Below are 25,690 nucleotides of genomic sequence, written 5' to 3'. Positions count from 1 at the left end.
ATTTGTGTGCATGTGATTCTCACGTGAATGTGTGCGCGAATGTGTAGCCTATTTTAAATAATTTATAAATTGGGGTTAGAGTGATAAGTATAATAAACTTTCCTCTTTCTTGTTTAAACTCATGAAAACCTGTCCGATTGGTTCTTTCATGATCACAGTAAAGGTAAAAAGGTAAAACACTCACGGAGGTAGTAAGCACAATCACTGTGTAAGAGGAATAAACCCTGTTGCGGTCAAATAAGAGAAAGGGCAAGAGGCGAGCCCGAGACCCCCTCCTCACCTGGCCGTAATAAATGAGAAACATTACATTTCCACCAAGAATGTGCCCAAGTGGAAACGGTCTCTTCTATGTCTTTTTCTTGCTGTTGGTGTAAATATCAATATTACAGGCAATTCTGATGCTGCTACACTTAAAAAAAAATAAAGCCTATATTTTATTTTAATTTAGAGATACAGCACTGAAACAGGCCCTTCGGCCCACCGAGTCTGTGCTGACCATCAACCACCCATTTATACTAATCCTACACTAATCCCATATTCCTACCACATCCCCACCTGTCCCTATATTTCCCTACCACCTACCTATACTAGGGGCAATTTATAATGGCCAATTTACCTATCAACCTGCAAGTCTTTTGGTGGTGGGAGGAAACCGGAGCACCCGGCGAAAACCCACGCAGACACAGGGAGAACTTGCAAACTCCACACAGGCAGTACCCAGAATTGAACCCAGGTCGCTGGAGCTGTGAGACTGCGGTGCTAACCACTGCGCCACTGTGCATCAGCTGTCCGCTATTCTGCAGGTGTCCTTATTTTCAAAATGGTTATTGTATGCACTGTAAACATTTTCCCAACAATTTGTAGAACCAACTGGAATTAAGACCAATACCTAATTAGCTGAAACAATTCTAAGAATCCTCCTCCCACACACCAGCGTTGAGCTCTGTTCACTTAACAGTTTTGCAGTCTAATTTTTTGTTTCATTACAAACCATTCTCACGTGGAGCAGAGTGTAACTTCAGTAATGAACTGTGTTTCTCAGTTCTACTTACCAGAATTATGACAGTCACAAGACAAAAAAAAGGGGCAATCAGATGAAAGGTTGTGCTAGTATATTGAAGCTTCCAAAGGCAAGTCTAAGAATAGGTTGAGAACATTTGGGAGAGAAAAACACAACTGGTCACATTATGTGCAGGAGTGAACTTGCAGTTTTCTGATTGAGCAGTGAGCGTGCAGGAACACTGACTGATAGCTGGGACTCACAGGTTGGTCCATCACTCCATAGAACAGTAAAGAGGTGGAGAGAAACGGGGCAGCCATCCACCTTCACTCTCCAAAGCGACCGGTCCTCAAAGAAGCAGATCCATCATCAAAAGCTGAGGGAAAGAAGACGATGGCAAGGTCAGGGGGAGATGAGCTGCCAGCAGCCACTGAAAGAGTATATAGAAGTGGTGCTTGGATAAGAATGAAAGGATCCCTCATTTTTCTTATGTGCTTTCCTTTGATTTGGGAGGCTGGTGAGGACAGTGCATGCAGATCAGAACAAGGCAACAGGGGGCTTTGTGAAATAAATGGCTTCTGTTAAACCCAGCAGTCATAGCAGTGCAAGCATTCAATTCCAGAGGTAAGAATGGTTTTCTCTGCTACTTTAGATGCTGGGGAAGGAGCTCCCCATTCCACAAAAGGTGTTTTACAAATCCCGCTGCCGCATTGCACTGACTGGCACACGCTGACCTCATCAAAGTGATGGCCCAAGAGAATTCGGCAGCAGAAAGGAGGCAAGCTAAAAGGAGGAAGTCATTGATCCCAACTCTGTGAACATTCCAAATACAGCAGCTTTGCAACAGGCGGTGTCTCGTGTTTTAAGTTGTAAAAGGGCTTGCTGCAATTAAGGCCGTCTGCAGTCCATAATTTACAATTGTCCGTGATGTCAGAGTGCATCTTGTATATTTTATCAAGTAAGTTACTTGGGTCTCTCATAAGTGTCTGTCTTTGGGAAGTGTCTGTTTACACAGGAATCCATTTATATAGGTTGCACTGTGATTTTAGAGCACAGTCAAAGCCATCATCAACTGAACTTCAGAGACAAATGATTGGACAAGATGCTGTGAGCAAATGTGGTTACTCCTTCCTTGCTCAAATACATGAATTGTAAAAATTTGTTTTAAAAAGATGCAGTATCTCAAAAGCTGTCTGCAACCTTTATTCCTGTACTCAGTTTGCTTTTGAAGTGCATCATTAGCTATATTGGGCTGAGGCCTACGTGCTCACAATATTTGTTGAAATATCACTACTGCTGTGTGGCGAGCAAGGGTAATGATAAACTTCCACCTCTTGCTCTAGCCATAACAGTGCAGTGTGGGAATCCAGCTTATAGTGGGAGGACAAAGGTAAGCAATTGAATTATGCAGCTATGTTTGTGCATCATGTTCTGCACCGATAATAAAATTTAATCCCATGTCTTGCAATATAACTAAGTGAAACATCTGTTTATTGATAAAATAACATTAATCTTCTGCATGCCAAAGGTGCATTTCTGCATCCAGCAACTAATTACAGTGAGATTAAAAGTTTTCCAATGAAATGCTATTAGTCCTCAATGGTGCGAACACTTTCACACTCAGTTACCAAGTGTTGCAACTCATAAATCCAGCAGCGTCTGGTTTTGATAAAATTCTAACTGTCTAAAGTGCTGAAACAAGTGATAGCAAGATGGAGTTGTTCTGAGATTTATCCCACCATGGAACGATGTTCTCAAATAGGCAATGTGATAAATTAACCTAAAGACAAAACTTTGGGCTGGACAGTATACCCTCCCCTCAACCATGATGAGCAGCAGAAGATTTCAAGGGAGCCTTTGGCCTTCCTTCTGCCTATTGTGGCCTCTCTCTAGCACCTGCCATAATTGGTGGCCTCCCCTCAAACCCCCAATGGCCTCTCTCTCCCCCCGCCCTCCTGCAGCTGGCAAAACCTTCACCCGACTCCCATTCTTCAAACTCCGCAGTCGCCAAGGATCCCCAGCTATAGCCTCCTGTCACTGATTTTCCCAACCAGCAGCAACCTAATCTGGCCAGTTGGCAGGCGGAAAATTGAAGAAAAAGGTTATAAGGTTATGCTGTTAAATTCGGCAGGACCACTGCACCCCTGGCCTGGCCAGATTCTTTTTTTTAAATTCTTTCCTGGGATGTGGGCATCGCTGGCTAGGCCAGCATTTATAGCCTGTCCCTAATTGCCCTTGAGAAGATGGTGGTGAACTGCCTTCTTGAACTGCTGCAGTCCATGTGGGGTAGGTACACCCACAGTGCTGTTAGGAAGGGAGTTCCAGGATTTTGACCCAGCGACGGTGAAGGAACAGCAATACAGTTCCAAGTCAGGATGGTGTGTGGCTTGGAGGGGAACTTTCAGTTGGTGCTGTTCCCATGCATCTGCTGCCCTTGTCCTTCTAGGTGGTAGAGGTCGTGGGTTTGGAAGGTGCTGTCTAAGGAGCCTTGGTGCGTTGTTGCAGTGCATCTTGTAGATGGTACATACTGCTGCCACTGTGTATCGGTGGTGGAGGGGTGAATGTTTGTAGATGGGGTGCTAATCAAGCGGGCTGCTTTCTCCTGGATGGTGCAGGCTTCTTGAGTGTTGTTGGAGCTGCACCCATCCAGGCAAGTGGAGAGTATTCCATCACACTCCTGACTTGTGCCTTGTAGATGGTGGACAGGTTTTGGGGAGTCAGGAGGCAAGTTACTTACTGTAAGATTCCTTGCCCCTGACCTGCTCTTGTAGCCACAGTGTTTATATGGCTACTCCAGTTCAGTTTCTGGTCAATGTGATCCCCAGGATGTTGATAGTGGGAGATTCAGCGATCGCAATGCCTTTGAATGTCATGGGGAGACGGTTAGATCCTCTCTTGTTGGAGATGGTCATTGCCTGGCACTTGTGTGGCATGAATGTTACTTGCCATTTATCAGCTCAAGCCTGGATATTGTCCGGGTCTTGCTGCATTTCTACACTGACTGCTCCAGTATCTGAGGAGTCGCGAATGGTGCAGAACATTTGTGCAATCATCAGCAAACATCCCCACTTCTGACCTTATAATTGAAAGAAGGTCATTGATGAAGCAGCTGAAGATGGTTGGGCCTAGGACACTACCCTGAGGAACTCCTGCAGTGATGTCCTGGAACTGAGATGATTCACCACATGATCTGTCCACTTTCGACCTTCCCCACTCCCTCCTTGCCTCTCCCTAAAAATCAGGGCCTATGTTCATAGCCGCCATCTGATTACAGGCTTCAGAGACTGCTTGTAAAAATGCCTTCTTGTCTATCCCTACCATAGATGTTGCTACTTGTGTCTCTTAATGATTGCAGCAGCCCAGTTGCTGGATGTGTTGAGGCTGAGCCAAAATCTGTTTATATTTTCGAGCAAACCAGAACTTTATGTCGACCAGAACTCATGTCCATGGCTATTTCCACATTACAAACCATGAGTTTGAATTTCCATGTCTTCCACTATAATGATCTGTAAGTTTGCAGTCCATGTTGCTATAAAGAAAGAGTCCAAGTTTGCATTGGCTTGGCTGACTAAAACCATTCTAAGTACAATGAACATGCAAGGCAACAGGAATCTGCATCAATTAAAAGCAAAATACTGCGGATGCTAGAAATCTGAAATAAAAACAAGAAACGCTGGAAATACTCAGCAGGTCTGGCAGCATCTGTGGAGAGAGAAGCAGAGTTAACGTTTCAGGTCAGTGACCCTTCTTCAGAACTGGCAAATATTAGAAATGTAAAAGGTTATAAGCAAGTAAAGCAGGGGTGGAGCAAGAGATAACAAAGGAGAAGGTATTGATAGGACAAGGTCACAGAATAGCTGACCAGAAGGTCATGGAGCAAAGATATGTTAATGGTGTGTTGAAAGACAAAGCTTGGGCTGATAAATGGCAAGTAACATTCATGCCACACAAGTGCCAGGCAATGACCATCTCCAACAAGAGAGGATCTAACCATCTCCCCATGTACAGAAAGGGTGTTAATGGACTGAAAATTCAACAGCCACAAGTACAAACATGAAAAAAAAAACAGTGGGTAAGCAAACTGAACAAACTACGATGAAATAAAATAAAATAAACACAAAAAATATATATAAAAAAAGGGAAAAGTAAAAAATAACTAAAAATAAAAGTAAAATGGGGGGCCCGTCATGCTCTGAAATTATTGAACTCAATATTCAGTCCGGCAGGCTGTAGCGTGCCTAATCGGTAAATGAGATGCTGTTCCTCGAGCTTGCGTTGATGTTCACTGGAACACTGCAGCAATCCCAGGACAGAGATGTGAGCATGAGAGCAGTGGGGAGTGTTGAAATGGCAAGCAACCGGAAGCTCAGGGTCCTGCTTGCGGACTGAGCGGAGGTGTTCCGCAAAGCGGTCACCCAGTCTGCATTTGGTCTCCCCAATGTAGAGGAGACCACACTGTGAGCAGCGAATACAGTATACTACATTGAAAGAAGTACAAGTAAATCGCTGCTTCACCTGAAAGGAGTGTTTGGGGCTTGGGATAGTGAGGAGAGAGGAGGTAAATGGGCAGGTATTACACCTCCTACGATTGCAGGGGAAGGTGCCGTGGGAAGGGGATGAGGTGGTGGGGGTAATGGAGGAGTGGACCAGGGTGTCACGGAGGGAACGATTCCTTCGGAATGCTGACAGGGGAAGATGCGTTTGGTAGTGGCAACACGCTGGAGGTGGCGGAAATGGTGGAGGATGATCCTTTGGATATGGAGGCTGATGGGGTGGAAAGTGAGGACAAGGGGAACCCTGTCACGGTTTTGGGAGGGAGGGGAAGGGGTGAGGGTAGAGGTGCGGGAAATGGGCCGGACACAGTTGAGGGCCCTGTCAACCAGAGTGGGGGGGGGAATCCTTGGTTGAGGAAAAAGGAATCTGCATCATTTGCATTACACTGCCAGGGGAATTAGCTTCATAATTTGTGAATAAATTTTACATAAATATGTCTATGCCTAATAACCGCATTACCTAATAGCATTTCCTTGCCTATGTTTGCTGTAAGCAGAGAAATGGAGAGGAAACAATGCAGTCTATTCAGTTAGCATCCTGCAGCTGGGGAGGCTATGAAAGGAAGCCCAAAGGGCCAGGGAGCAAAGAATCTGTCAAGGGTCACAGGTGAAAGGGAACCAGGACACTAATGACCCTTGGGGCCAGTGAGTACTACGACTTAAAACAATCTTCCAAAAGGACTTAAATTCATATGAGTTTGCATATTGAAAGAAAGAAATAATGATTAAATCTATATTAATATAGGCAATTCTTCAAGGTTTAAGAAATAAATATTTGCTAGAGATGATGATTCAGTATTCCATATGGAATTTTCTAAAAAGCAAATGCTCCAGAGCAGTGAAAAAAGGCTGGTGCCAATCACATTATTTTCCACAAAACAGTATCCTATTTTTTGCACATATTTCCATAAATTAACATAATTCAAATATTTCTGACAAAGCCAACTGAACCTGTAATGGTTAGGTATTGTTAACATTGGCATACATGCCAACACTCTTACTTTGCATTCAATACTTCTTTGCCCATATTTACAACTCCCACATGCTCATTAATGCTTTTCCCACTTTCTAAAAAGCCTGAGATGATCAAGGGTTTAATGAGCCAATCTGCAAACATAGAAGATTCTCCTTAGCAGAACAATTCCCAAAGCCCCAGATTATCATGGAAAGCATAGCGTACCAGACTAGCAACAGAGGAAAAAAATTACAATGTCTGATATCATAACCAAATGTTCATGCTTTCACTAGGCTATTTTCTTCAATTATTTTTAAAAGCCTCTCCCCCTCTCTAGATGTTCCCATAATATCTGCCAAGAGCTGACTAGTGACCTTCTCAGAGACCTCTATCATTACTGCTCCAGATTATACTACAACTAAGTTCATGACAGTTGACTCACAATCCAACTATTACACTCTTCCTGCCTTCCTTCCTTCCTGTGTCTAACCACGAGTCCAATGCCTTGGCCAAAACATATTCTCAATGCAAAGGATCAACGGCTCACATCAAAACAAACATGGATCATCAACAGATCGCTCTTTAAAATTGGGAATTTCTATCTTTTGGTCTGCCTCAGTATCGGTCCCAGAATCAGTAGGACTGGTCTGCAAAGTGATAGGACGACCACCAACTGACTGAAAATATTTGTATACATTCACTGATTTTACACAACACATAGACTACACATTAAACTAAATGTGTTTCTAAGTGTTTCAGAGTTCCCAACATAAAATATTATGACAGAGGCTCTCAAGCCCCTGACTTTAATTACTATGCAGTCATCACACTGATACTGCTACAATTATACATTCTTTAAAACTATGTTTGAGTGGGTAGCTATATTCAACAGTAGACAGTAAGTGTTTCTAACAGTATGAGGTGAGAGCTCATTACCTCTGAAGTGTTGACCCGTCCCTCCTGGAAAGAGCAAATGCTTGGATCATGAGTGCAAAGGTTTCGATATTTACACCAGTGACACCGAAATGCACTGGTCACACAGGACAGACATCTGAGACAAAAAGACAAAAAAAAACAATGTAAAACAGGAGGAGATATAGATGAGAAAGCAGCAAAAACTCTCACAGTGATATAGATGTTCTCTGGATAAAATACAACACAACAGACAAATTTATTGTAAAGCCAACAAATAGGGGTGAGATTTCCTCTTTGCGCTATGAACAAAATTGTGAACTCATTTATAAAAAACTGGTTTACAATTTTATTACGCATAGCACAACAGCACACGGAGAAAAAATGTTACCCCCAGGCACAGGGGGCATACATATGACTGATGTATACATCAGACAATTTTTGGACATCATTAAGCTAGATATTCCCTAGATTCATAGTGGACTTTTTTGTTCTTAATATTTGACTACTGGGAGATGAAGTTAAATGCAATCTTAGTTTTAGAAATCATTGTATATTAAGTTAACTTCACATTGAGACAACCACAATGCCAGCTTTACATCGCAGCACAGTTTAAATCTCAATGCAGGTAAATGCCACCAGATTCTAGCAGAGCACTTACCTCATTTTTGGCAAGGTTGAAAAAAGTCGCATGGAAGCATATTCTGCATTACAGTTTGCACTTAAATAAAATGTGAACTATATAGCATGGAATAGCTGTCAAATGCACTGCACAATGTCTGCTTAATTGAAAAAGCCATATTAAATTACAACTTCCAATGTTCCTTGCGCACACTTGGATACGCACGGTCAGGAACAATGTGGTGCGAGAAATCAAAAATAAAACAGCTCAATGTAGAGGTGCAAAATGCAATCAGTTTTTTATGAACCTTCCAGACAGCAATCAACCCAATCAAAATCATCAGCCACTCGGAAGCAGGGATTCCTCCAAGACTTACTTGGAGATTATTGTAGGAGCTCACTGATGAGCCTTGGAATAAGATGAGAATTGCACTAAAACTTTTTTTTCACATTTGGCCAAATTTCAATTTTGGAATTGCAATTTTTAAAGTACCATTGCCTAAAGCTTGTGCATGCTGGCTGAACCCACCCAAGCGAGGGATGCTTAATATTACCACATGATCACACAAAACCAGGGGTTTCAGCTGGTGGTTTACTCAAAATTGTTAAAGAAAGTAGAAAACATTTACGATCAAAGCCAGAAGCTTAAGTCTGGGCTACAACTCATGGACTGGTGGGAGACCTTTTGTCTCACAGCCTGGATTTTTTCCGACTGCAATTTGTGCACTGAGTTTTAAGGGGCAATTTGGTTTTCACTCAGAGATCCATTAACAGTCCCATCAAATTCAATATGATGAACTTGGGTGCATAAAGGGGCATTTTAGATGATACACAAAACAGGCAATATGCAAGGGATGGCCTTATGTACATCTGTTTATATACGTCATGCAAGTATCACTCCAGGAGGGGGGATTTTATATTGGCGATGGGGGTCTCGGCCACAGGTTGAAGTGCCAGTGAAAGCCCTGTGTTGCCTCCTGGGGAAGGCCAGCTGCCAATTAGACACTTACGTGGACAGTGGCAGGCCGTGCCTGGGATTAAGGACCCCGGCGACGGAGGTTCCGCCCGCTGAGAGATACCGACTAATGGGAGGCTGGCAGCTCTTTGAGCAGCACCACGGCTGAGGTGGTGGCTGCTGTCGAGAATGGAGTCACCCTAGACAAGGGGCGCCCAGGCCACAGAGGCGTCAGGGCAGGAGGGGATTTGCGGGGTGCAGGTTGTGGGAGAGGGGGTGTCAGCAGCAAGGGAAGGGGGTGGCTCTCAGCAGGCCTTCCTCTTCCCGATGCCGGATCCATCGATCACACACGAAGTACCTTTTAATGAGGAACACCCCCCAGAGCCAGCACGCAACCCGCACGGGTTTCCTTGGCGTACTCCCCATGTACCCATAGGCTTGTCCGCTGAACTAATACGGGCGGAGGCGGAATGAGGCCCTTAATTGGGCAATAGCTGCTCACTTAAGGGACTCAATTGGCGGCGGGATGCAGAGGTCATCCACAGGTATTCCTGCCACGGACTTAGTTGGTGTGTGGTGTGGGGGGCACAGAGGGGGGCGGCTGGGGGAAAGAGGGGGGGGCACAGAGCGAGGGGGGGGGCACAGAGAGCGGGGGGGGGCACAGAGAGCGAGGGGGGGGCACAGAGAGCGAGGGGGGGGGCACAGAGAGCGAGGGGGGGGGCACAGAGAGCGAGGGGGGGGCACAGAGAGCGAGGGGGGGGCACAGAGAGCGAGGGGGGGGCACAGAGAGCGAGGGGGGGGCACAGAGAGCGAGGGGGGGGCACAGAGAGCGAGGGGGGGGCACAGAGAGCGAGGGGGGGGCACAGAGAGCGAGGGGGGGGCACAGAGAGCGAGGGGGGGGCACAGAGAGCGAGGGGGGGGCACAGAGAGCGAGGGGGGGGCACAGAGAGCGAGGGGGGGGCACAGAGAGCGAGGGGGGGGCACAGAGAGCGAGGGGGGGGCACAGAGAGCGAGGGGGGGGCACAGAGAGCGAGGGGGAGGCACAGAGAGCGAGGGGGAGGCACAGAGAGCGAGGGGGAGGCACAGAGAGCGAGGGGGAGGCACAGAGAGCGAGGGGGAGGCACAGAGAGCGAGGGGGAGGCACAGAGAGCGAGGGGGAGGCACAGAGAGCGAGGGGGAGGCACAGAGAGCGAGGGGGAGGCACAGAGAGCGAGGGGGAGGCACAGAGAGCGAGGGGGAGGCACAGAGAGCGAGGGGGAGGCACAGAGAGCGAGGGGGAGGCACAGAGAGCGAGGGGGAGGCACAGAGAGCGAGGGGGAGGCACAGAGAGCGAGGGGGAGGCACAGAGAGCGAGGGGGAGGCACAGAGAGCGAGGGGGAGGCACAGAGAGCGAGGGGGAGGCACAGAGAGCGAGGGGGAGGCACAGAGAGCGAGGGGGAGGCACAGAGAGCGAGGGGGAGGCACAGAGAGCGAGGGGGAGGCACAGAGAGCGAGGGGGAGGCACAGAGAGCGAGGGGGAGGCACAGAGAGCGAGGGGGAGGCACAGAGAGCGAGGGGGAGGCACAGAGAGCGAGGGGGAGGCACAGAGAGCGAGGGGGAGGCACAGAGAGCGAGGGGGAGGCACAGAGAGCGAGGGGGAGGCACAGAGAGCGAGGGGGAGGCACAGAGAGCGAGGGGGAGGCACAGAGAGCGAGGGGGAGGCACAGAGAGCGAGGGGGAGGCACAGAGAGCGAGGGGGAGGCACAGAGAGCGAGGGGGAGGCAGAGAGAGCGAGGGGGAGGCAGAGAGAGCGAGGGGGAGGCAGAGAGAGCGAGGGGGAGGCAGAGAGAGCGAGGGGGAGGCAGAGAGAGCGAGGGGGAGGCAGAGAGAGCGAGGGGGAGGCAGAGAGAGCGAGGGGGAGGCAGAGAGAGCGAGGGGGAGGCAGAGAGAGCGAGGGGGAGGCAGAGAGAGCGAGGGGGAGGCAGAGAGAGAGAGGGGGAGGCAGAGAGAGAGAGGGGGAGGCAGAGAGAGAGAGGGGGAGGCAGAGAGAGAGAGGGGGAGGCAGAGAGAGAGAGGGGGAGGCAGAGAGAGAGAGGGGGAGGCAGAGAGAGAGAGGGGGAGGCAGAGAGAGAGAGGGGGAGGCAGAGAGAGAGAGGGGGAGGCAGAGAGAGAGAGGGGGAGGCAGAGAGAGAGAGGGGGAGGCAGAGAGAGAGAGGGGGAGGCAGAGAGAGAGAGGGGGAGGCAGAGAGAGAGAGGGGGAGGCAGAGAGAGAGAGGGGGAGGCAGAGAGAGAGAGGGGGAGGCAGAGAGAGAGAGGGGAGGCAGAGAGAGAGAGGGGAGGCAGAGAGAGAGAGGGGAGGCAGAGAGAGAGAGGAGGCAGAGAGAGGGGAGGCAGAGAGAGGGGAGGCAGAGAGAGAGAGGAGGCAGAGAGAGAGAGGAGGCAGAGAGAGAGAGGAGGCAGAGAGAGAGAGGAGGCAGAGAGAGAGAGGAGGCAGAGAGAGAGAGGAGGCAGAGAGAGAGAGGAGGCAGAGAGAGAGAGGAGGCAGAGAGAGAGAGGAGGCAGAGAGAGAGAGGAGGCAGAGAGAGAGAGGAGGCAGAGAGAGAGAGGAGGCAGAGAGAGAGAGGAGGCAGAGAGAGAGAGGAGGCAGAGAAGCTAGGTTATTTTAAATGACAAGTTTAAAGGCTTGTGTTCTGTAAACTCATTTTAAAAATGGCAAAAGTCACTTAGGTAATGTCTGAATTTCTGCGCTCTGGTATGCATTACTTTCACTTGGGACACAAATTCAGTGACATATTGAAAGTTGCTGGACTTTTACTTCTATAAAATGTCGCAATTCTGCTGCTATCCATTGTTACATTGAGGGGAAAACAGGCAAGAAAATCCAAGGAATCTCCAGTAGAGAGGACTGTAAGTTCCTCATGAATACAAGAGTGTGGTGTAATGGGACTGAGTGATATTGGCAAAAACAGGATGTTGCTGACCCATATACCATAGTTAGTAAATACAATGTAGCAGATAGCTTTAATCAACCCTAATCTATGATGAACTGTCTATGATTCCTTAACAAAATCTAAGTTGCATTTGCAATTTTAAAAATTGTCAGGGAAGACATAGTAAAAGTTTATTATGTTTCAACGACCATATTAAAAAGTCATTAACTGATTTTTTTTGCTGCAAATTAAAGGACAAGTTTTACAAGTGTGTCAAAGATCAGTAACTGCAGAATGAATCATTTCCTATCCAGTTTGAGGCCAGATAACCCGAGTGGCCAATGTCATTTGAAAGTTGTCTATATCATATACTGATGTTACGTTAAAAATGCACCTTTGCTAACAGGTAAGAGATTTGGCTTGGACATACATTGGTTAGTCTGGAGTACAATCTTATACATAGTGACGAAACATTTTGTAACTGAATAAAGCATGCAGTTAAGAACCACTCAACCTTTTGTAGAAAAGCTTTTTGTTAATTATCAGAACTGAATTGGGATCGACAGTGATAGACTGAGATATAAACCTAACTGAATTCAAGAGAATCACTTTACTGGAGGAACTGAAGGGCACACTTTATTTGTAATTGTGTTTATCTAATTTTGTCACGAGCAAACAACATTTTGTCCATGACAGATTCTGTTTCTGTAGTTTAGAATCCAGGACCTGGTTTAACAGCCTGTCACGATGAATAAACTAGTCTTGGCTACCTACCGTTAATCTCTCTGGCCCTTCCTGTCCCACTCTGCTGTTCTGTTTTACATGACTCTTCTGAAGTACAATCTGCTCCATCCTATAAAATTCTCCTGATTTGGAGATCGCTGCCCTTTTGTTGGCTGCCCTGTCTTCAGACACATATTACAAGCAGGTGGAGAGGTTGCACAAACATTGACCATCACGGGTTAAATTGTCTTGTGACAACAGCAGAGAGAAATTATCTGTCTTCCTATTGCTGATTTTTCTACTGCCTCACCTCAAAAGCAATCCTCTCTTTGAGGTTCATGGTTTATTGGATGAATTGGCACTCCTGACATTGTGTGAATCCAGAGGTTATCCAATAAGGTCCATCTACCACCTGTATGACATGGTGTAGCTAGCTCTATTGTGTCAACAGAAGTATTTTGCATTGGCATTGCATACTGCTCTCCATTGATGTTTGCATGCTTAGCTACTTTATTTATATGGAGAAATATGTTTTAAATTAGACTGTGTTTTGATAGCATTAGATTGGCTATACGCGTTATATACAGATTAATTGCCCCATGTCCGTGGCTGAGTCAATAAGTTTGTCAAATATGCGTGGTACAACATGTCAGTGCCTATCCCTGGCTGTGTCAAACAAGTAGCTGTTGGAATGAACAATAATAGATGCTTTGCAGAAGATGGGAAAGCCAACATAAGGCGCTGCAACAATCTAATGGATAAAATGTCAGGAGGGGAATTTGGTGATGTAGATAGTTAGACACCAGATTTTACCTCAGGGCTCTGGATCCAAATCCAGGCCAGACTGATGAGATGCAAGTTTCCTATATCTGCTGGCTAGAATGGTCCTACGAAAACAAGTATGCGTAGTTTCAACCCAGCTCCTTGGTGAGCACAGGTCCACAGTATAAAACTGCTCCTAATTCAACATTTATTAGCAGTAACTGGACAATCTCATCCATAAGGCCAGAGAAAAACTGTACAATGCTTCTGCAATGATCTGGCAGACACTGTCCAACTGCATTTTGGTAATAAACCAGAGCTGCTGCTACAACACCCTTCCTGCTATCATCTTATCCATGGCATTGATCATAATAGTACTGGTAATGGAGAACACATGGCAGTGGTGGTGTGGGGAGGGGACATGGTAAGCAGTGCAACATTTTGAATTTGTTCCTTAATTTCTTCTTTCTGATTGGAACAGCAAGTGCAGCTTTTAACACAAGGCAATCGGCACACGGGATGTACTCAATAAAGGCTAACATTAGCAGCAACAACAAAAATTATGTTTACTGAGTGTTTTAAAACAATTTTGCTCTTAGGAAGGGAGTCACTTTGCAGTATATGCCGTGCCAGAGATTGTTACTGCTTTATTGAATGCCCAGGATTTGCCATAAATGTGCAACAGGCTCATTCCTCTGGCTTGCTCTCTTTTGTAAATCAGTAATTAGCATGTTTGGTTCGGGCAATCCTGGCTGACAAGGTATTTGCAAATTGCTGTTAACAAATGGAATCAGGTCGGTTTAATGCTGTTTTATCAATATCCCAACTAACTAAAAAAACATGAGGATAATGTTGTGAACAGAAGCATTGATTGAAACCTTGTTTCCAAATCACTGAAGATCCTACCAATACCACTTGTGCATTGGGCAGTTAAATGAAACCTTTTTGAATAATTAGTTTGCATGATCTTTACAGACTGAGCCAACATAAGCCACAGTTTAAAACATGACATTAATTTATACATTTACAAATAATGTTTTTTAAAAAAGTGATTGAAATTGATCTTACAGCTGATGAACGCTGCAGTTGAAGAATTTAAATTCAGTGTTTGCAAACATCTTTCCTGTTTCTTTGGATTTCAGTTCGAGGCTCACCGCAATCCAATCTAAGAGGGGAACAACATTTAGTCAACATTTGTTCAAGAAAACATGACATTCAGCAGATTTCAGTTATTCAGTTTATTTTATTTATGCTAACTGAACACATATAAATCGGATATTAGCTGGCTCCTACTGCTAAACAGTCATTAGCATCCTTAGGAAGCACAGGTAAACATTCTGATGAAAGGTCATCAACCCGAAACATTAACTCTGGTTCTCTCTCCACAGATACTGTCTGACCTGCTGAGTATTTCCAGCATTTTCTGTTTTTATTTCAGATTTCCAGCATCCACACTGCTTTGCTTTTGTACAGGTAAACACATGCAGGGAGGGAAACCTGCTAGACAGCATACTATAGATGTGGATTAAATTACAATGCTTTGCAGACAGATGAAAAATTATGGTTTAAGAATAGGCGAAACAATTCTGGTACATTTTTACACATGCTTCCACCTGGGAAGGCTATACCAGCCGCGCACACATTACTTATTCAAATTATTTTTACTAATCGATAAAACAGATTTTTCTCTAAACAATGTTTTATTTCATCACTCTGCTTAGGTTATGTTTCCACATAAGTATGATGATCTAGCTTACTCAAAAATAAACATTTATACCTATCAGGCACAGCAACTATCAGACAGGCTGGGTCTCTTTTCTCTTGAAAAGAGAAGGCTGAGGGGTGACCTCATTGAGGTCTTTAAAATTATGAAAGATTTTGATAGGGTAGACAGAGTGAGTGTGTTTCCACTTGTGGGGAAGAGCAAAACTATAATATAGGCACCAAGAAATCAAATAGGTGTAGTATAAGGATATGAAAGGGCTAATCTTGTGTGTGTAAAGATTACCGTCCACTATGATTATGTAAGAGATCACGTGGTAGAGACTCGAGACCAGATACAACGTGGCTTTTGAAGGAGACACACAGGCTAGTGTGGAGTGTATATATGGTTACAAAATAAATATTAATGTTTAAATACTACAGTCTAAGAACCTCTCTAGTAGACTCAATAAGGTGGCAGCATACAGAACCAAACATATCATATGATGAACACAATAGGGAAGTTAGAAGAGACTTCTTTATCCAGAGATTGGCGAGAATGTGGAACTCACTAATACAGGGAGTAATTGAGAGGAATAGTGCATTTAAGGGGAAGCTGGATAAGCATATGAGGGAGAAAGGAATAGAGGGTTATGCTGATAGTTAGATGAGGAAGGATGAGAGGAGGCTGAAGTGAAGCATAAAATGCCAGAATGAACTAGCTGGGCCAAATGGTTGGTTTCTGTGCTATATATTCTGTGTAATTCTATGTGGTGGCTCTTCAGTGTACTTTGAATTCAAACCTTCAAGAAAAAAATCCAAAAAACCTAAAGGTCCTTTCTTGCTGTGCAAATTAATGCTTTTTTGAATATTCAATGTTCCGGCTTTTCTGTTACATGATGCCCTAAGAGGGAGTCTATTGGAAGCTAATGATAGTTTGGACATATACTTAAAAAAAAATCCAGGCTCCACAAAGTGGCGACCTCCCATGTCCTGAACTCGCCCACCCAACCACCCCCTCCATCCCTCTCGAGACATTCTCAAAATCCCCCCCCAGCCACTTAGCTAGATGCTGGTGAGTGGCCTAGGACTGCCTGCATGTTTTACCTGCTGGCACCTACTCTAAAGTGGGCCGGTGAGATTTAAGTAAAGCTCAGGAGTTGGAATAACCCAGGCCTGAAACTTTGAATGCTTTTCACATTTGCCCGGCACCCTACCTCCCTCGAACCTTGAAACTAGCTCTGGGTTAAAATAGACTCCTCAGGTTTGTTTTACTTAAATCAAATTTTGCCCGTTTTTTTTTCCAGGAAATAACCTTGACTCTGAGCTCCTGTTTTTAACAATTTTTTGTTCCAAAACCACTAATTGTTTTCAGCTGTTGCATCTTCACCACTTCCAGCTTGTTGGGGGAAGAAATGGAGCAGTATAAAAAGGGTTAGATCATGTGACAATATATCATGGGAAGTATGAAGCTGTCTATTGTATTCAATAGTTCCCTAAGGAAGAAACAATTCTTTAAAACAAATACATTTTTATTTTGATATTTGATTATCCCTAAGTGTATGACAGACAAAATTCTCAAGGGAAAACAACTACTTTCCAGTTTATTCTATTTGTGAGAAATCCTTTATAATGATAATTACTCGTAAATCATCAGATTTTCTTCACTTGCGGAAGAAGTGTGTATTCCCCTGTATGCTTTGTGCATTCTCAAAGACTTACTTTTTCCAAAGGCCAAGAGCCATAGCCATAATGTGAAATCCTGATTGTTAACCCATGAAAAAACACTGAATTACAGAATCAATAAATCGGGATTAATACAGTGATGATCAAAAACTGTATCTAATTGGTTACAAATATTTTAGATGTTCCCATGTAAATTCTTTCCCTTCCTAATTATCTGACAGAGAGTTTTCCTGATCTTAACCACACTGCTTTGGGAAGATACCAAGTGTACAACAGTACAATTTCAGCAGTACTCAATAAAACAATAGCCTTGGGGTTGGAACATCATGAGTGCTGTCTGAGAAATTAGAAGCTGCAGTAATTTGACTCGAATTTGTTTCAACATGATTACATTAAATCCTCAGCTGCTTCTTCCCCTTAGTAATGGTTCAAGATAGGGGGCTCGGAAATGTATTCTGTCACCTGAGAAACAAACAGTTGTTGTGGCAATTTTTCATTTGTGGCACTGATCATTTATATTATGGCTGTTGATGCAAAGAGATTGTGATGAAAAAGAGCAGCACAAACAGGAGAAAGATGGAAACAGAAAAGATAGAGAGACACACAAGAAAAGATAAGACTGAAAGATACGAAAGTGAATGAGAAACACAGAAGAGAGTGGGAGAGAATGAGAAAAGCAAAGAACTAAAGAGACAGACACTAGGAAACTGACATTGAAAGAGGCATGGAAACAAATTCAGACTTGGAGAGATCAAGAATACAAAACTGCTGGGAACTGCTGAAATATGAGCTGGTGGAAACATGGGTTATTTGTTTAGTAAGCACACACCCGGTGCTGTGGTTAGGAATTGGTTTTCATGGTTTCCCAAACCACAGGGAATTTCAATTTTCAGATTTCATCATTTTATGGTTTGCTTTACAATTCAATACTTGTAGGGTCATGTAGTTTTGGTTAAAAGTTTATACAAAACAGGAAGGTTCACCGCAATGACAATGGTATATTTTGCCTTTGGCAATATTCAAATCCTCTTATATGTAGGCTGATATTTCTGATTAGAGGACATTTGTTGAAAATAAGCAGCTGCATTTGTGCAGGGTGGCCTCAGTAGCACATTTTCACCAAACGACTTTGAACCATTAAATTTTCAACTGTTTCAACATCACCTTGGCTAAGTTGTAACACTCTCACCAGAGTTAGAAGGTTGTGAGCTGGAGCTCCACTACAGATGAAAGCACATAATCTAGGCTGATACCTCAACGTAATATTCAGGCAGTGCTGCATTGTCTTTCAGATGAGATATTTAAACGGATGCCTGCTCAGTTGGACATCATAGATCGCATAGCAATATCCAGAGGAAGGGACACTAAAATAAAAGCAAAATACTGCGGATGCTGGAAATCTGAAATAAAAACAAGAAATGCTGGAACCACTCAGCAGGTCTGGCAGCATCTGTGGAAAGAGAAGCAGAGTTAATGTTTCGAGTCAGTGACCCTTCTTGTTCCGAAGAAGGGTCACTGACCCGAAACGTTAACTCTGCTTCTCTTTCCACAGATGCTGCCAGACCTGCTGAGTGGTTCCAGCATTTCTTGTTTTTATTCCAGAGGAAGGGAGTTGTCCTGACCAATCAAACAACCCAAAAAGAGATTATCTGGTTACTTATTCATTTGCTGTTTGAAATTTTGCTGTGTGAACATTTGTTGCTGTGTTTCCCACATAACAACAATGATTGCATTACAAAAGTAATCATGTGATAAGGTGCTATATCAATCCAACAGGCCAGGTATCTCACTGCTTCTAGCTCTCCTCTTCATTTAATTGTTGTGGAAGTAAAAAAAAAATACACAAGCCCACTAGCAACAGAATATTCAAGTAGATTTGGCCTACTGGGGCTGTTAAGCAGCTTCAGGCAACTCCTGACATTAGAACAAGCTCTATTATAGAAGTAAAGGTTCTCATACCTGGAGTGGATTATTTTGTTTTTGATTTTCCAGCTATAGCATTGACTTCATATCCATAAACACTTCCAAAATGTTAAATAGATTTCCATTCCATTTAGCCATTTTATCGTTCCCTAATCTCCCTTTGTTTTTCTTTATTTTAATTTAAGTTTTAAATACTTGATTTACCTTTTCTCATAGCTTCCACAGTTGCCCCAGTCAAATTACCTCTTCAAAATTGGCTTCTGATTGGGCGAATACTGGTTCTAAATGCTCAGCGTCAGCTTGGATCTATTAGCAACACTCGTCTGAGCCACAAAGTTGTGGAATCAATGCCCAATCACCAAGACAACATTGAGGCTGACACATCAGTGTAATGTTGAAGCAGTACTACAACAACAAATATTTATATCGTATCTTTAATGTAATAAAACATCCCAAGGTACTTCACAGGAGCGTTATAGAATAATATGACACCAAGCCACATAAAGAGATATTAAGTCAGAAAAGCTTGGTCAAAGAGATAGGTTTTAAGGATTGTCTTAAAGGAGGAAGGTAAGGTAGAGAGATGGAGAGATGTAGGGAAGAAATTCGAGCTTAGAGCCTAGGCAACTAAAGGCATGGCCACCATGGTGAAGCCATTAAAATCAGTGATGCTCAAGAGTCCAGAATTAGATGAGCACAGATAACTTGGAGGATTGCGTGACTGGAGTTGATTACAGAGATAGGGTGGGGTGAGGTCATGGAGGGTTTTGAAAACAAGAATGAGAATTTTAAAATCAAGACGTTGCTTGATTGGGAGCTAATGTAGGCCAGCAAGCACAGTGGTGAGAGGTGAATCGACTTGGCGCGAGGTAAGACATGGGCAGCAGAGTTTTGGATGCCCTCAAGTTTATGCAGGGTAGAATGTGGGAGATAACAAAGGCATGAATGAGGGTTTCAGCAGCAAATGAACTGAGACTGGGGCAAAAATAGGCAGTCATATTCACACCATCTCATGAAAGCTCATCTTGGGTCAAATATGACACTAAGGTTGTGAACAGACAAGTTTGGTCTCAGACTGCTGTCAAGGAGAGGAATGAAGTCAGTAGCTAGGGTACAGAGTTTGGAGCGGGACCAAAAACAATGGCTTCAGTCTTCCCAACACTTAATTGAAGGAAATTTTTGCTCATTCATTAATGGATGTCAGATAAGCAGTCTGATAATTTAACAGTACAGGAGTCGAGAGAGGTGGTGGAGAGCTGTCGTCAGCGTACATGTGAAAACTAATACTGTGCTTTCGGATGATGCCACTTAGGGGCAACATGTAGATGAGAAATAAGAGGGGGCCAAGGATTGATTCTTGGGGCACAACAGAAGTAACAGTGTGGGAGGAGGAGGAGAAGCCATTGCAAGTGATTCTCTGGATGTGATTAGATAGATAAAAATGGAACTAGGTTAGAGCAGTCCCATCCAACTGCTGACAGTTAATAGTGTACTATACGGCTGGACATTCTGTCTTTTGGATGATATGTTAATTAGCAACCAAATGGCTACTTGGCTTAAAGCGACAAAATAAGAGTTCAAGGAGCCTGGGATTGTTTACTCTGAAGAGTCAGGGTAGATTCTTAAAGGAATAGTTGAATTCAACCCTGGATTGTCTCATACGCTAGAATTATAGGCTCAAGCTTAGAAGAGGAAAGGTGCGAAGGCAGTTTAAATTAGTTACTCTATACAGAGGATAGCGATGTGAACAGACTGCTCAGGGAGGTAGGGGAAATTAATAACTGAGGGGTATTAATTTTTGAGGCAGCCAGAGGACTGCAGTCTTTTGCATTCCTATATTCCAATCTAAACCAAGGCCCACAGAAGCTCTAATGGCACTATTCAAATACCAGGCAGTTCTCCTGGTGCCCTGTCCAACATGCTTTCCTACACCAACACTACCAAAAGCAGATTAACTGCTCATTTGTCACATTTGCTGTTTGTAAAGCCTGACAACATACAAATTGGCTACATAGAGACAGTAACTTCACTTTGAAAGCAATTCATTAACTGGGAAGTACTTTGGGATGTCCTGAGGACGCCTGTAAAGGCAAGTTATTTTTTCTTTCAGCCTAGTTGTTTAAGAGTAAAAACACAAAAATTCTCAAAACAACAAAGATTCAAACATGATTCCTTCATCAGGAGTAAAGAATGAACAGAGCACACAAATGTCATGTTCCTCCTGGGTGAGGTGTATTCATTCAAAGAATCATTACTTTTACTATTTTCCTCTATTTAAACAAGTATTTTAGAATCTTAATATATTCATTTTTGTGGACCAGACAGAATGTGGAACTGTATAAGCACTCAGGCTCCAGAGACATGTTTATTCACCATGAGCTGCTTCTTTCTTATGGCAACATGCAGAGCAACATTAGAAGTTGATGTTTACATTGTTCATCCACTCTGTGGCCTCTGGTAATCAGAACTGAATCAAAGCTATTCTTCCAGGGAATGATCCTAACGGATAATGGTTCACAAGATGCTCTATAGCTTGGATATCCTGGTCACAGTCACACACTAGGCTATCCTTTATCTTCCATTTCGAAGAGAAAGATGACAATGCTCCAGTATGACAAGTGCCATCAACAAGGCAACTGAATGCCAATCAAGGGTCTCCTGGTCCAAAAAGCAACACTTGTCCTGAGCTATGTCTCTCCATTATATACCTCAAGAAATTGGCAGCTTCCAGACATCTATGATGCTGGAATTCATCACATTATTTAAAAAAACACAATAACCTGGTTGAAAAATTAGCTGCAGTCACATAAAAATATAAAGATTTCACATTTGACTGAAAGTTACCTTCAAATTATTGCTGTTACTTTGGTATTAATGAATTGGAAGTAATAGAAATATCCAATAACTAATGCTCTGGTTGAGTTTTGTTACCTTGCTTTGCAAGAATAGGAGGTACATCTTTAGCTGCTGGTGAAATGCACATTATCTTGTCACCCATTGTCTGACCATCCACCTCAGTCAATCCTCCGAAAGCACAGACAACACCAGCAGAAAGGTCTGGAACATCACTAACTTTCAAAATAAGCTGTAGAAAACAGATGTGAAGAATTCAGGAACCTCCATATTTGTGCTTCTCAAAATGAAAGATGACAGGATTGGGGAGAGGAAGCTCTATTTTTGTTGTTAGTTCCAATGACAACAGCATTAAGCACTCACAGGTTTATTATTAATTAGGCTTAAATGAAGGTTCTGCTGCCCCAACTAATGTGCCCAAAGCAGAAGCTCCTGCTACACTACAAGGAAGAACTTTTTCATTTCCAACATTCTCTTTTGGGTTTCAGAAAAGATTTATTCACTTAATGTCAAGAGCCAGCAAGGACACAACAGACCAAATCACCTCCTTCTGTGCTGCACCGATTCTATAATCCCCATGCCTGCACCGGCCTGGTGCTCAATGTGGTTCACACATGGAACATCAGTTTTTCATATAAGGAGAAAAAATTTTCAGGGATATTGAGAAAGAGAGGGGGAGTGAGAAAAACTGGATTGCTTGTCACAAGAGCTAGTGCAGACTCGATGGGTCAAATGGCCTCCTTCTGTGCTGTAATATTCTATGATCCATGATCTAGTGTTGTGAATACTTACACCCACTAAACTAAGTGTAGTGATAAAGTAGAAATTCAAATCATCAACAATTGAGAGATTTGGGTCTCTTGTTGATTAACAGCACAACATTCTATAGTCAGATATTAGCAACAAACTTGTTGACACATTTGCATGAAATTCCTCTGTGCATTATTTTAATGAACCTATTTATAGTAATCCTTCATTAAAATGCCAAAGTAATCTCATATTAACACGTTAATCCATTCTTTACTAATACTGCACAGCACAATTTCACTCCATTAATGGCTTGCAAAGAGATTAAAAGAAAAATGTGTTCCATTCCTGGCTCGAAAGCCAGCATATGCACTGCCAATCTTTGAACTCTCAAATTAATTTATAGATTACTTTAAATTAATTTATATATTATTTTACATTAGTAACAACCTTAGTAAAGGAATCTCACGAACAGTATCTAAAAAAAAAGTCAGCTAAACGGAATTGTGATTAGTTTCTTGCTTGTAATGTTTTTTTGAGTGCACAAATTGGGGGACATGTTGAGAGGAATTTCAACACAATGAAAATATAAAACAGAATTGGAGCAAAACAATAGCAAGTCTTAAGGTAATTATAATTCTTTGGAATCATTTAATTTCTGAAAGACGATGGCAGGGCTCCTTCAACACCATTAGCAAAAATGTTTAACTCTGCAATATAACAAGGCTCTTTTCCTATCTTCTACTGGTGAATGTACTAAATCAGAAATTGTAGCAGCTCTGACTTAGTGGGAAACACTTACGGGTATACTGTGCTCAGACACAGAGATACTGTTTGGCTGGATGCTGAGTTTCACACACTGGTCGATACTGGCAGCAAATCGATAAGGCTCCACTGCTCGTTCACACTTGTCTCTCCTTGAGCACCTTAGAAAATGGAAAGGAATAAAGTTAATCTGGAGATATGGAATGGTTCAAAAATACCTCGACATCCACTTGCCTGATCAAGAGATGTTAGTAGAAGGTACCCCCAGACAATAATGCAGCATTGTACACAGATTAGAGAATTAATTCAGTTCAGATCTCACTAACTCAAAAGTAAGCCGACTGTTTCCCATTTTGAGAGACATATCAGTAGTCCAGGGCTCTGGGGTCTCATTTATACTTCAACGCACGAGACCAGGTTCAGCTTGGACCTTTATGGCCCGCACTGATTGCAGTGCCCCCTGGGTTTGCAGCATGCCAGTTCACGAGCCAGGAGGTATTAATTTAAATTAAATGACCTGCCAGACACACATGCTGACTTTGAGTTAATTGCTGAAATATGTAGAATAATGTTAGATATTTTCCATAGTAAGGTGAAAACCTCTTGGTTTACAGCACTGGATAAGGCAAAACACCTTTTTACTTTAGAGTAGACAGCTCCCCGGTGATTGTGTGTCACCCCTCACATTTTTTGTACTTAAATTCAACACAATTATAATTCTAGCAGAATAAACAGAATATCAACAAATTTGTGCCCCAGCTCCATCACCATGTGATATGCGCTGGCATATGTCATGCCATCAGGAAGCAGTGACTTCGCCCCACTGATCCAATCCAACCAGGCAGTTTCCATCTTGCATATAAGTGGGGAAACTGGTAACTTTTCCTCATCATTTATGCAATGCTTTCCAATCTGAATTAGCTGTGACAAATCAGGACTCTGAATTTACAATTCTAATACCAACCAAGCTTTATTAAGTATTCAACTAACCTGACTGGAGTGCTGGAAATTTCTGTATTATTTAATATTTACTAACCTCTAGGTACTTAAACCTGCTCAGATTTATACAGACAGGACCTCTCTTGAATAGCGATGCATTGATTTTTTAATTCTGAAAGCTGATTTGATATTCCCATTGAAAGTATTTAGTCAGTTCCAGTGTCTGCTCCTTACCTGTGCAACCCTCATCAATATTTAATTGTCACCTTTCACCTTGATGGAGGGAATAGGGAAGTACAATGTGTGATATTTAGCTGATCTTTAACCTGAGCCGACAACAGAGAGAGAAGAAAAACATTGGAAGAAAATAGCAATAATGTGATAGTGAACAAATTAGTCCTACGTTGGCAAACACTCTCGTTGCTCATTCTACACTGGCCTCACTCTACTTCTACAATCAGCGGAATATCACATCCACAGTTCATAGCATTTTGTGAATAAATCAAATAAGGAACAAATATAACTCAAGAGACAAAACCACAATCATTAAAACGATACTGTTTGCTTTAGGAATTCTTGTAATCATAGCCATCTGTTCAAACATGATTTTGTCATTCAGTGATCTATTTAAGGGATGAATCTGCCAACAGATAGAGACACAAAATGAGACCAGTGCCACCAATGATAGAGTCCTTCATACTGACTGAAAAACGTACAACTTTTAAACGTTCGCATGGTCTCTACAGCATCTGCTGAAAGTAATTCACTAATGGGAGACATTGTGACATGCAATCATAGCATACAAATTTCTTAATGTGTCGAAACCCTACTGTCTCACAATTTCACCCTTAAGTTTCTAAGGTGATTATAAAGGCAAATTAAAGCAATGTATAAAGAGCATGTCTCCTACTCAAATATTTTTCCTATACCCATCATTTAGTGGTTTTCACTCTGTAATCCTGCAGAAATGATCAAAATAGCTTCAACGCCTCTCTGAATGTCACACTATGCTACAACCAGATTGCGGTGTCCCTAATAAACCTGGGAAAAAAGGAAAAAGAAAATCAAAATTAGATGTTGGATTTCTGGACAATCATGTTTGAACAGATGGCTATGATTCAGCTTAAGAGATGGGAAGAAAGCTATGGCCCATTACTAGAGAAGACCACTTAAGCAAATAGTATAAATGAATTCAAGACACAACCAGACGTCACTCTGAATTGAGTTATGGTAAAAAGGAAGGATTCAACTCAACTGAAGAGGGGCCAAGGCTGGTTGGCCCAATGTTTCTTTTCCTATTCCTAAAGCTTCCGGTGATCCTTTCCAGGAGACTGAGATACATATAGATATTCTAAGCTTACACAAACAATTTTCCTCAAAGAATTCCATTTATGGAAACAGCCCTTGAAATTTAATGTTCATTGTTAATGAACAAACAAATGGTTTACGTTTCTGTGCAAAATTTATTTTCCATTACTTCAACAGAGGTGCTAATCCATTTCAATTAATCATTTGCTTTAAATGGGATGAAACTGAAGAAAGGAATTTGATACAAATGTACGCAAACATCGCACAATGTAAGGCCATTTAATTTGATAACAGCATTAATGCATTGCCTGTAATTGGAGGCTGTTACAATTACTTCTTACATCAGCAGGAGAACAACTGATACTTGAAGCCTGGATT

The 25,690-nt window shown here is 42.9% G+C and overlaps 1 protein-coding gene across 1 annotated transcript in view; it reads right to left on the bottom strand.

Annotated features, from left to right (window-relative positions):
- Nucleotides 1-25,690, bottom strand: part of LOC137383879 (plexin-A2-like) — a 502,066-nt gene that overhangs the window by 165,177 nt on the left and 311,199 nt on the right. Inside the window, exons 7-10 of the mRNA XM_068057231.1 lie at nt 23,103-23,226; nt 21,632-21,785; nt 14,459-14,555; nt 7,445-7,559 (exon numbers count right to left, since the gene is read on the bottom strand). Of these exons, the coding sequence (XP_067913332.1) occupies nt 7,445-7,559; nt 14,459-14,555; nt 21,632-21,785; nt 23,103-23,226 (490 nt within the window). The remainder of the gene's footprint in view (nt 1-7,444; nt 7,560-14,458; nt 14,556-21,631; nt 21,786-23,102; nt 23,227-25,690) is intronic.

The sequence above is a fragment of the Heterodontus francisci genome, chromosome 25 (assembly GCF_036365525.1).
Source record: "Heterodontus francisci isolate sHetFra1 chromosome 25, sHetFra1.hap1, whole genome shotgun sequence".
Taxonomy (NCBI): Eukaryota; Metazoa; Chordata; class Chondrichthyes; order Heterodontiformes; family Heterodontidae; genus Heterodontus; species Heterodontus francisci.
This window is presented reverse-complemented; position numbering and strand designations above follow the sequence as displayed.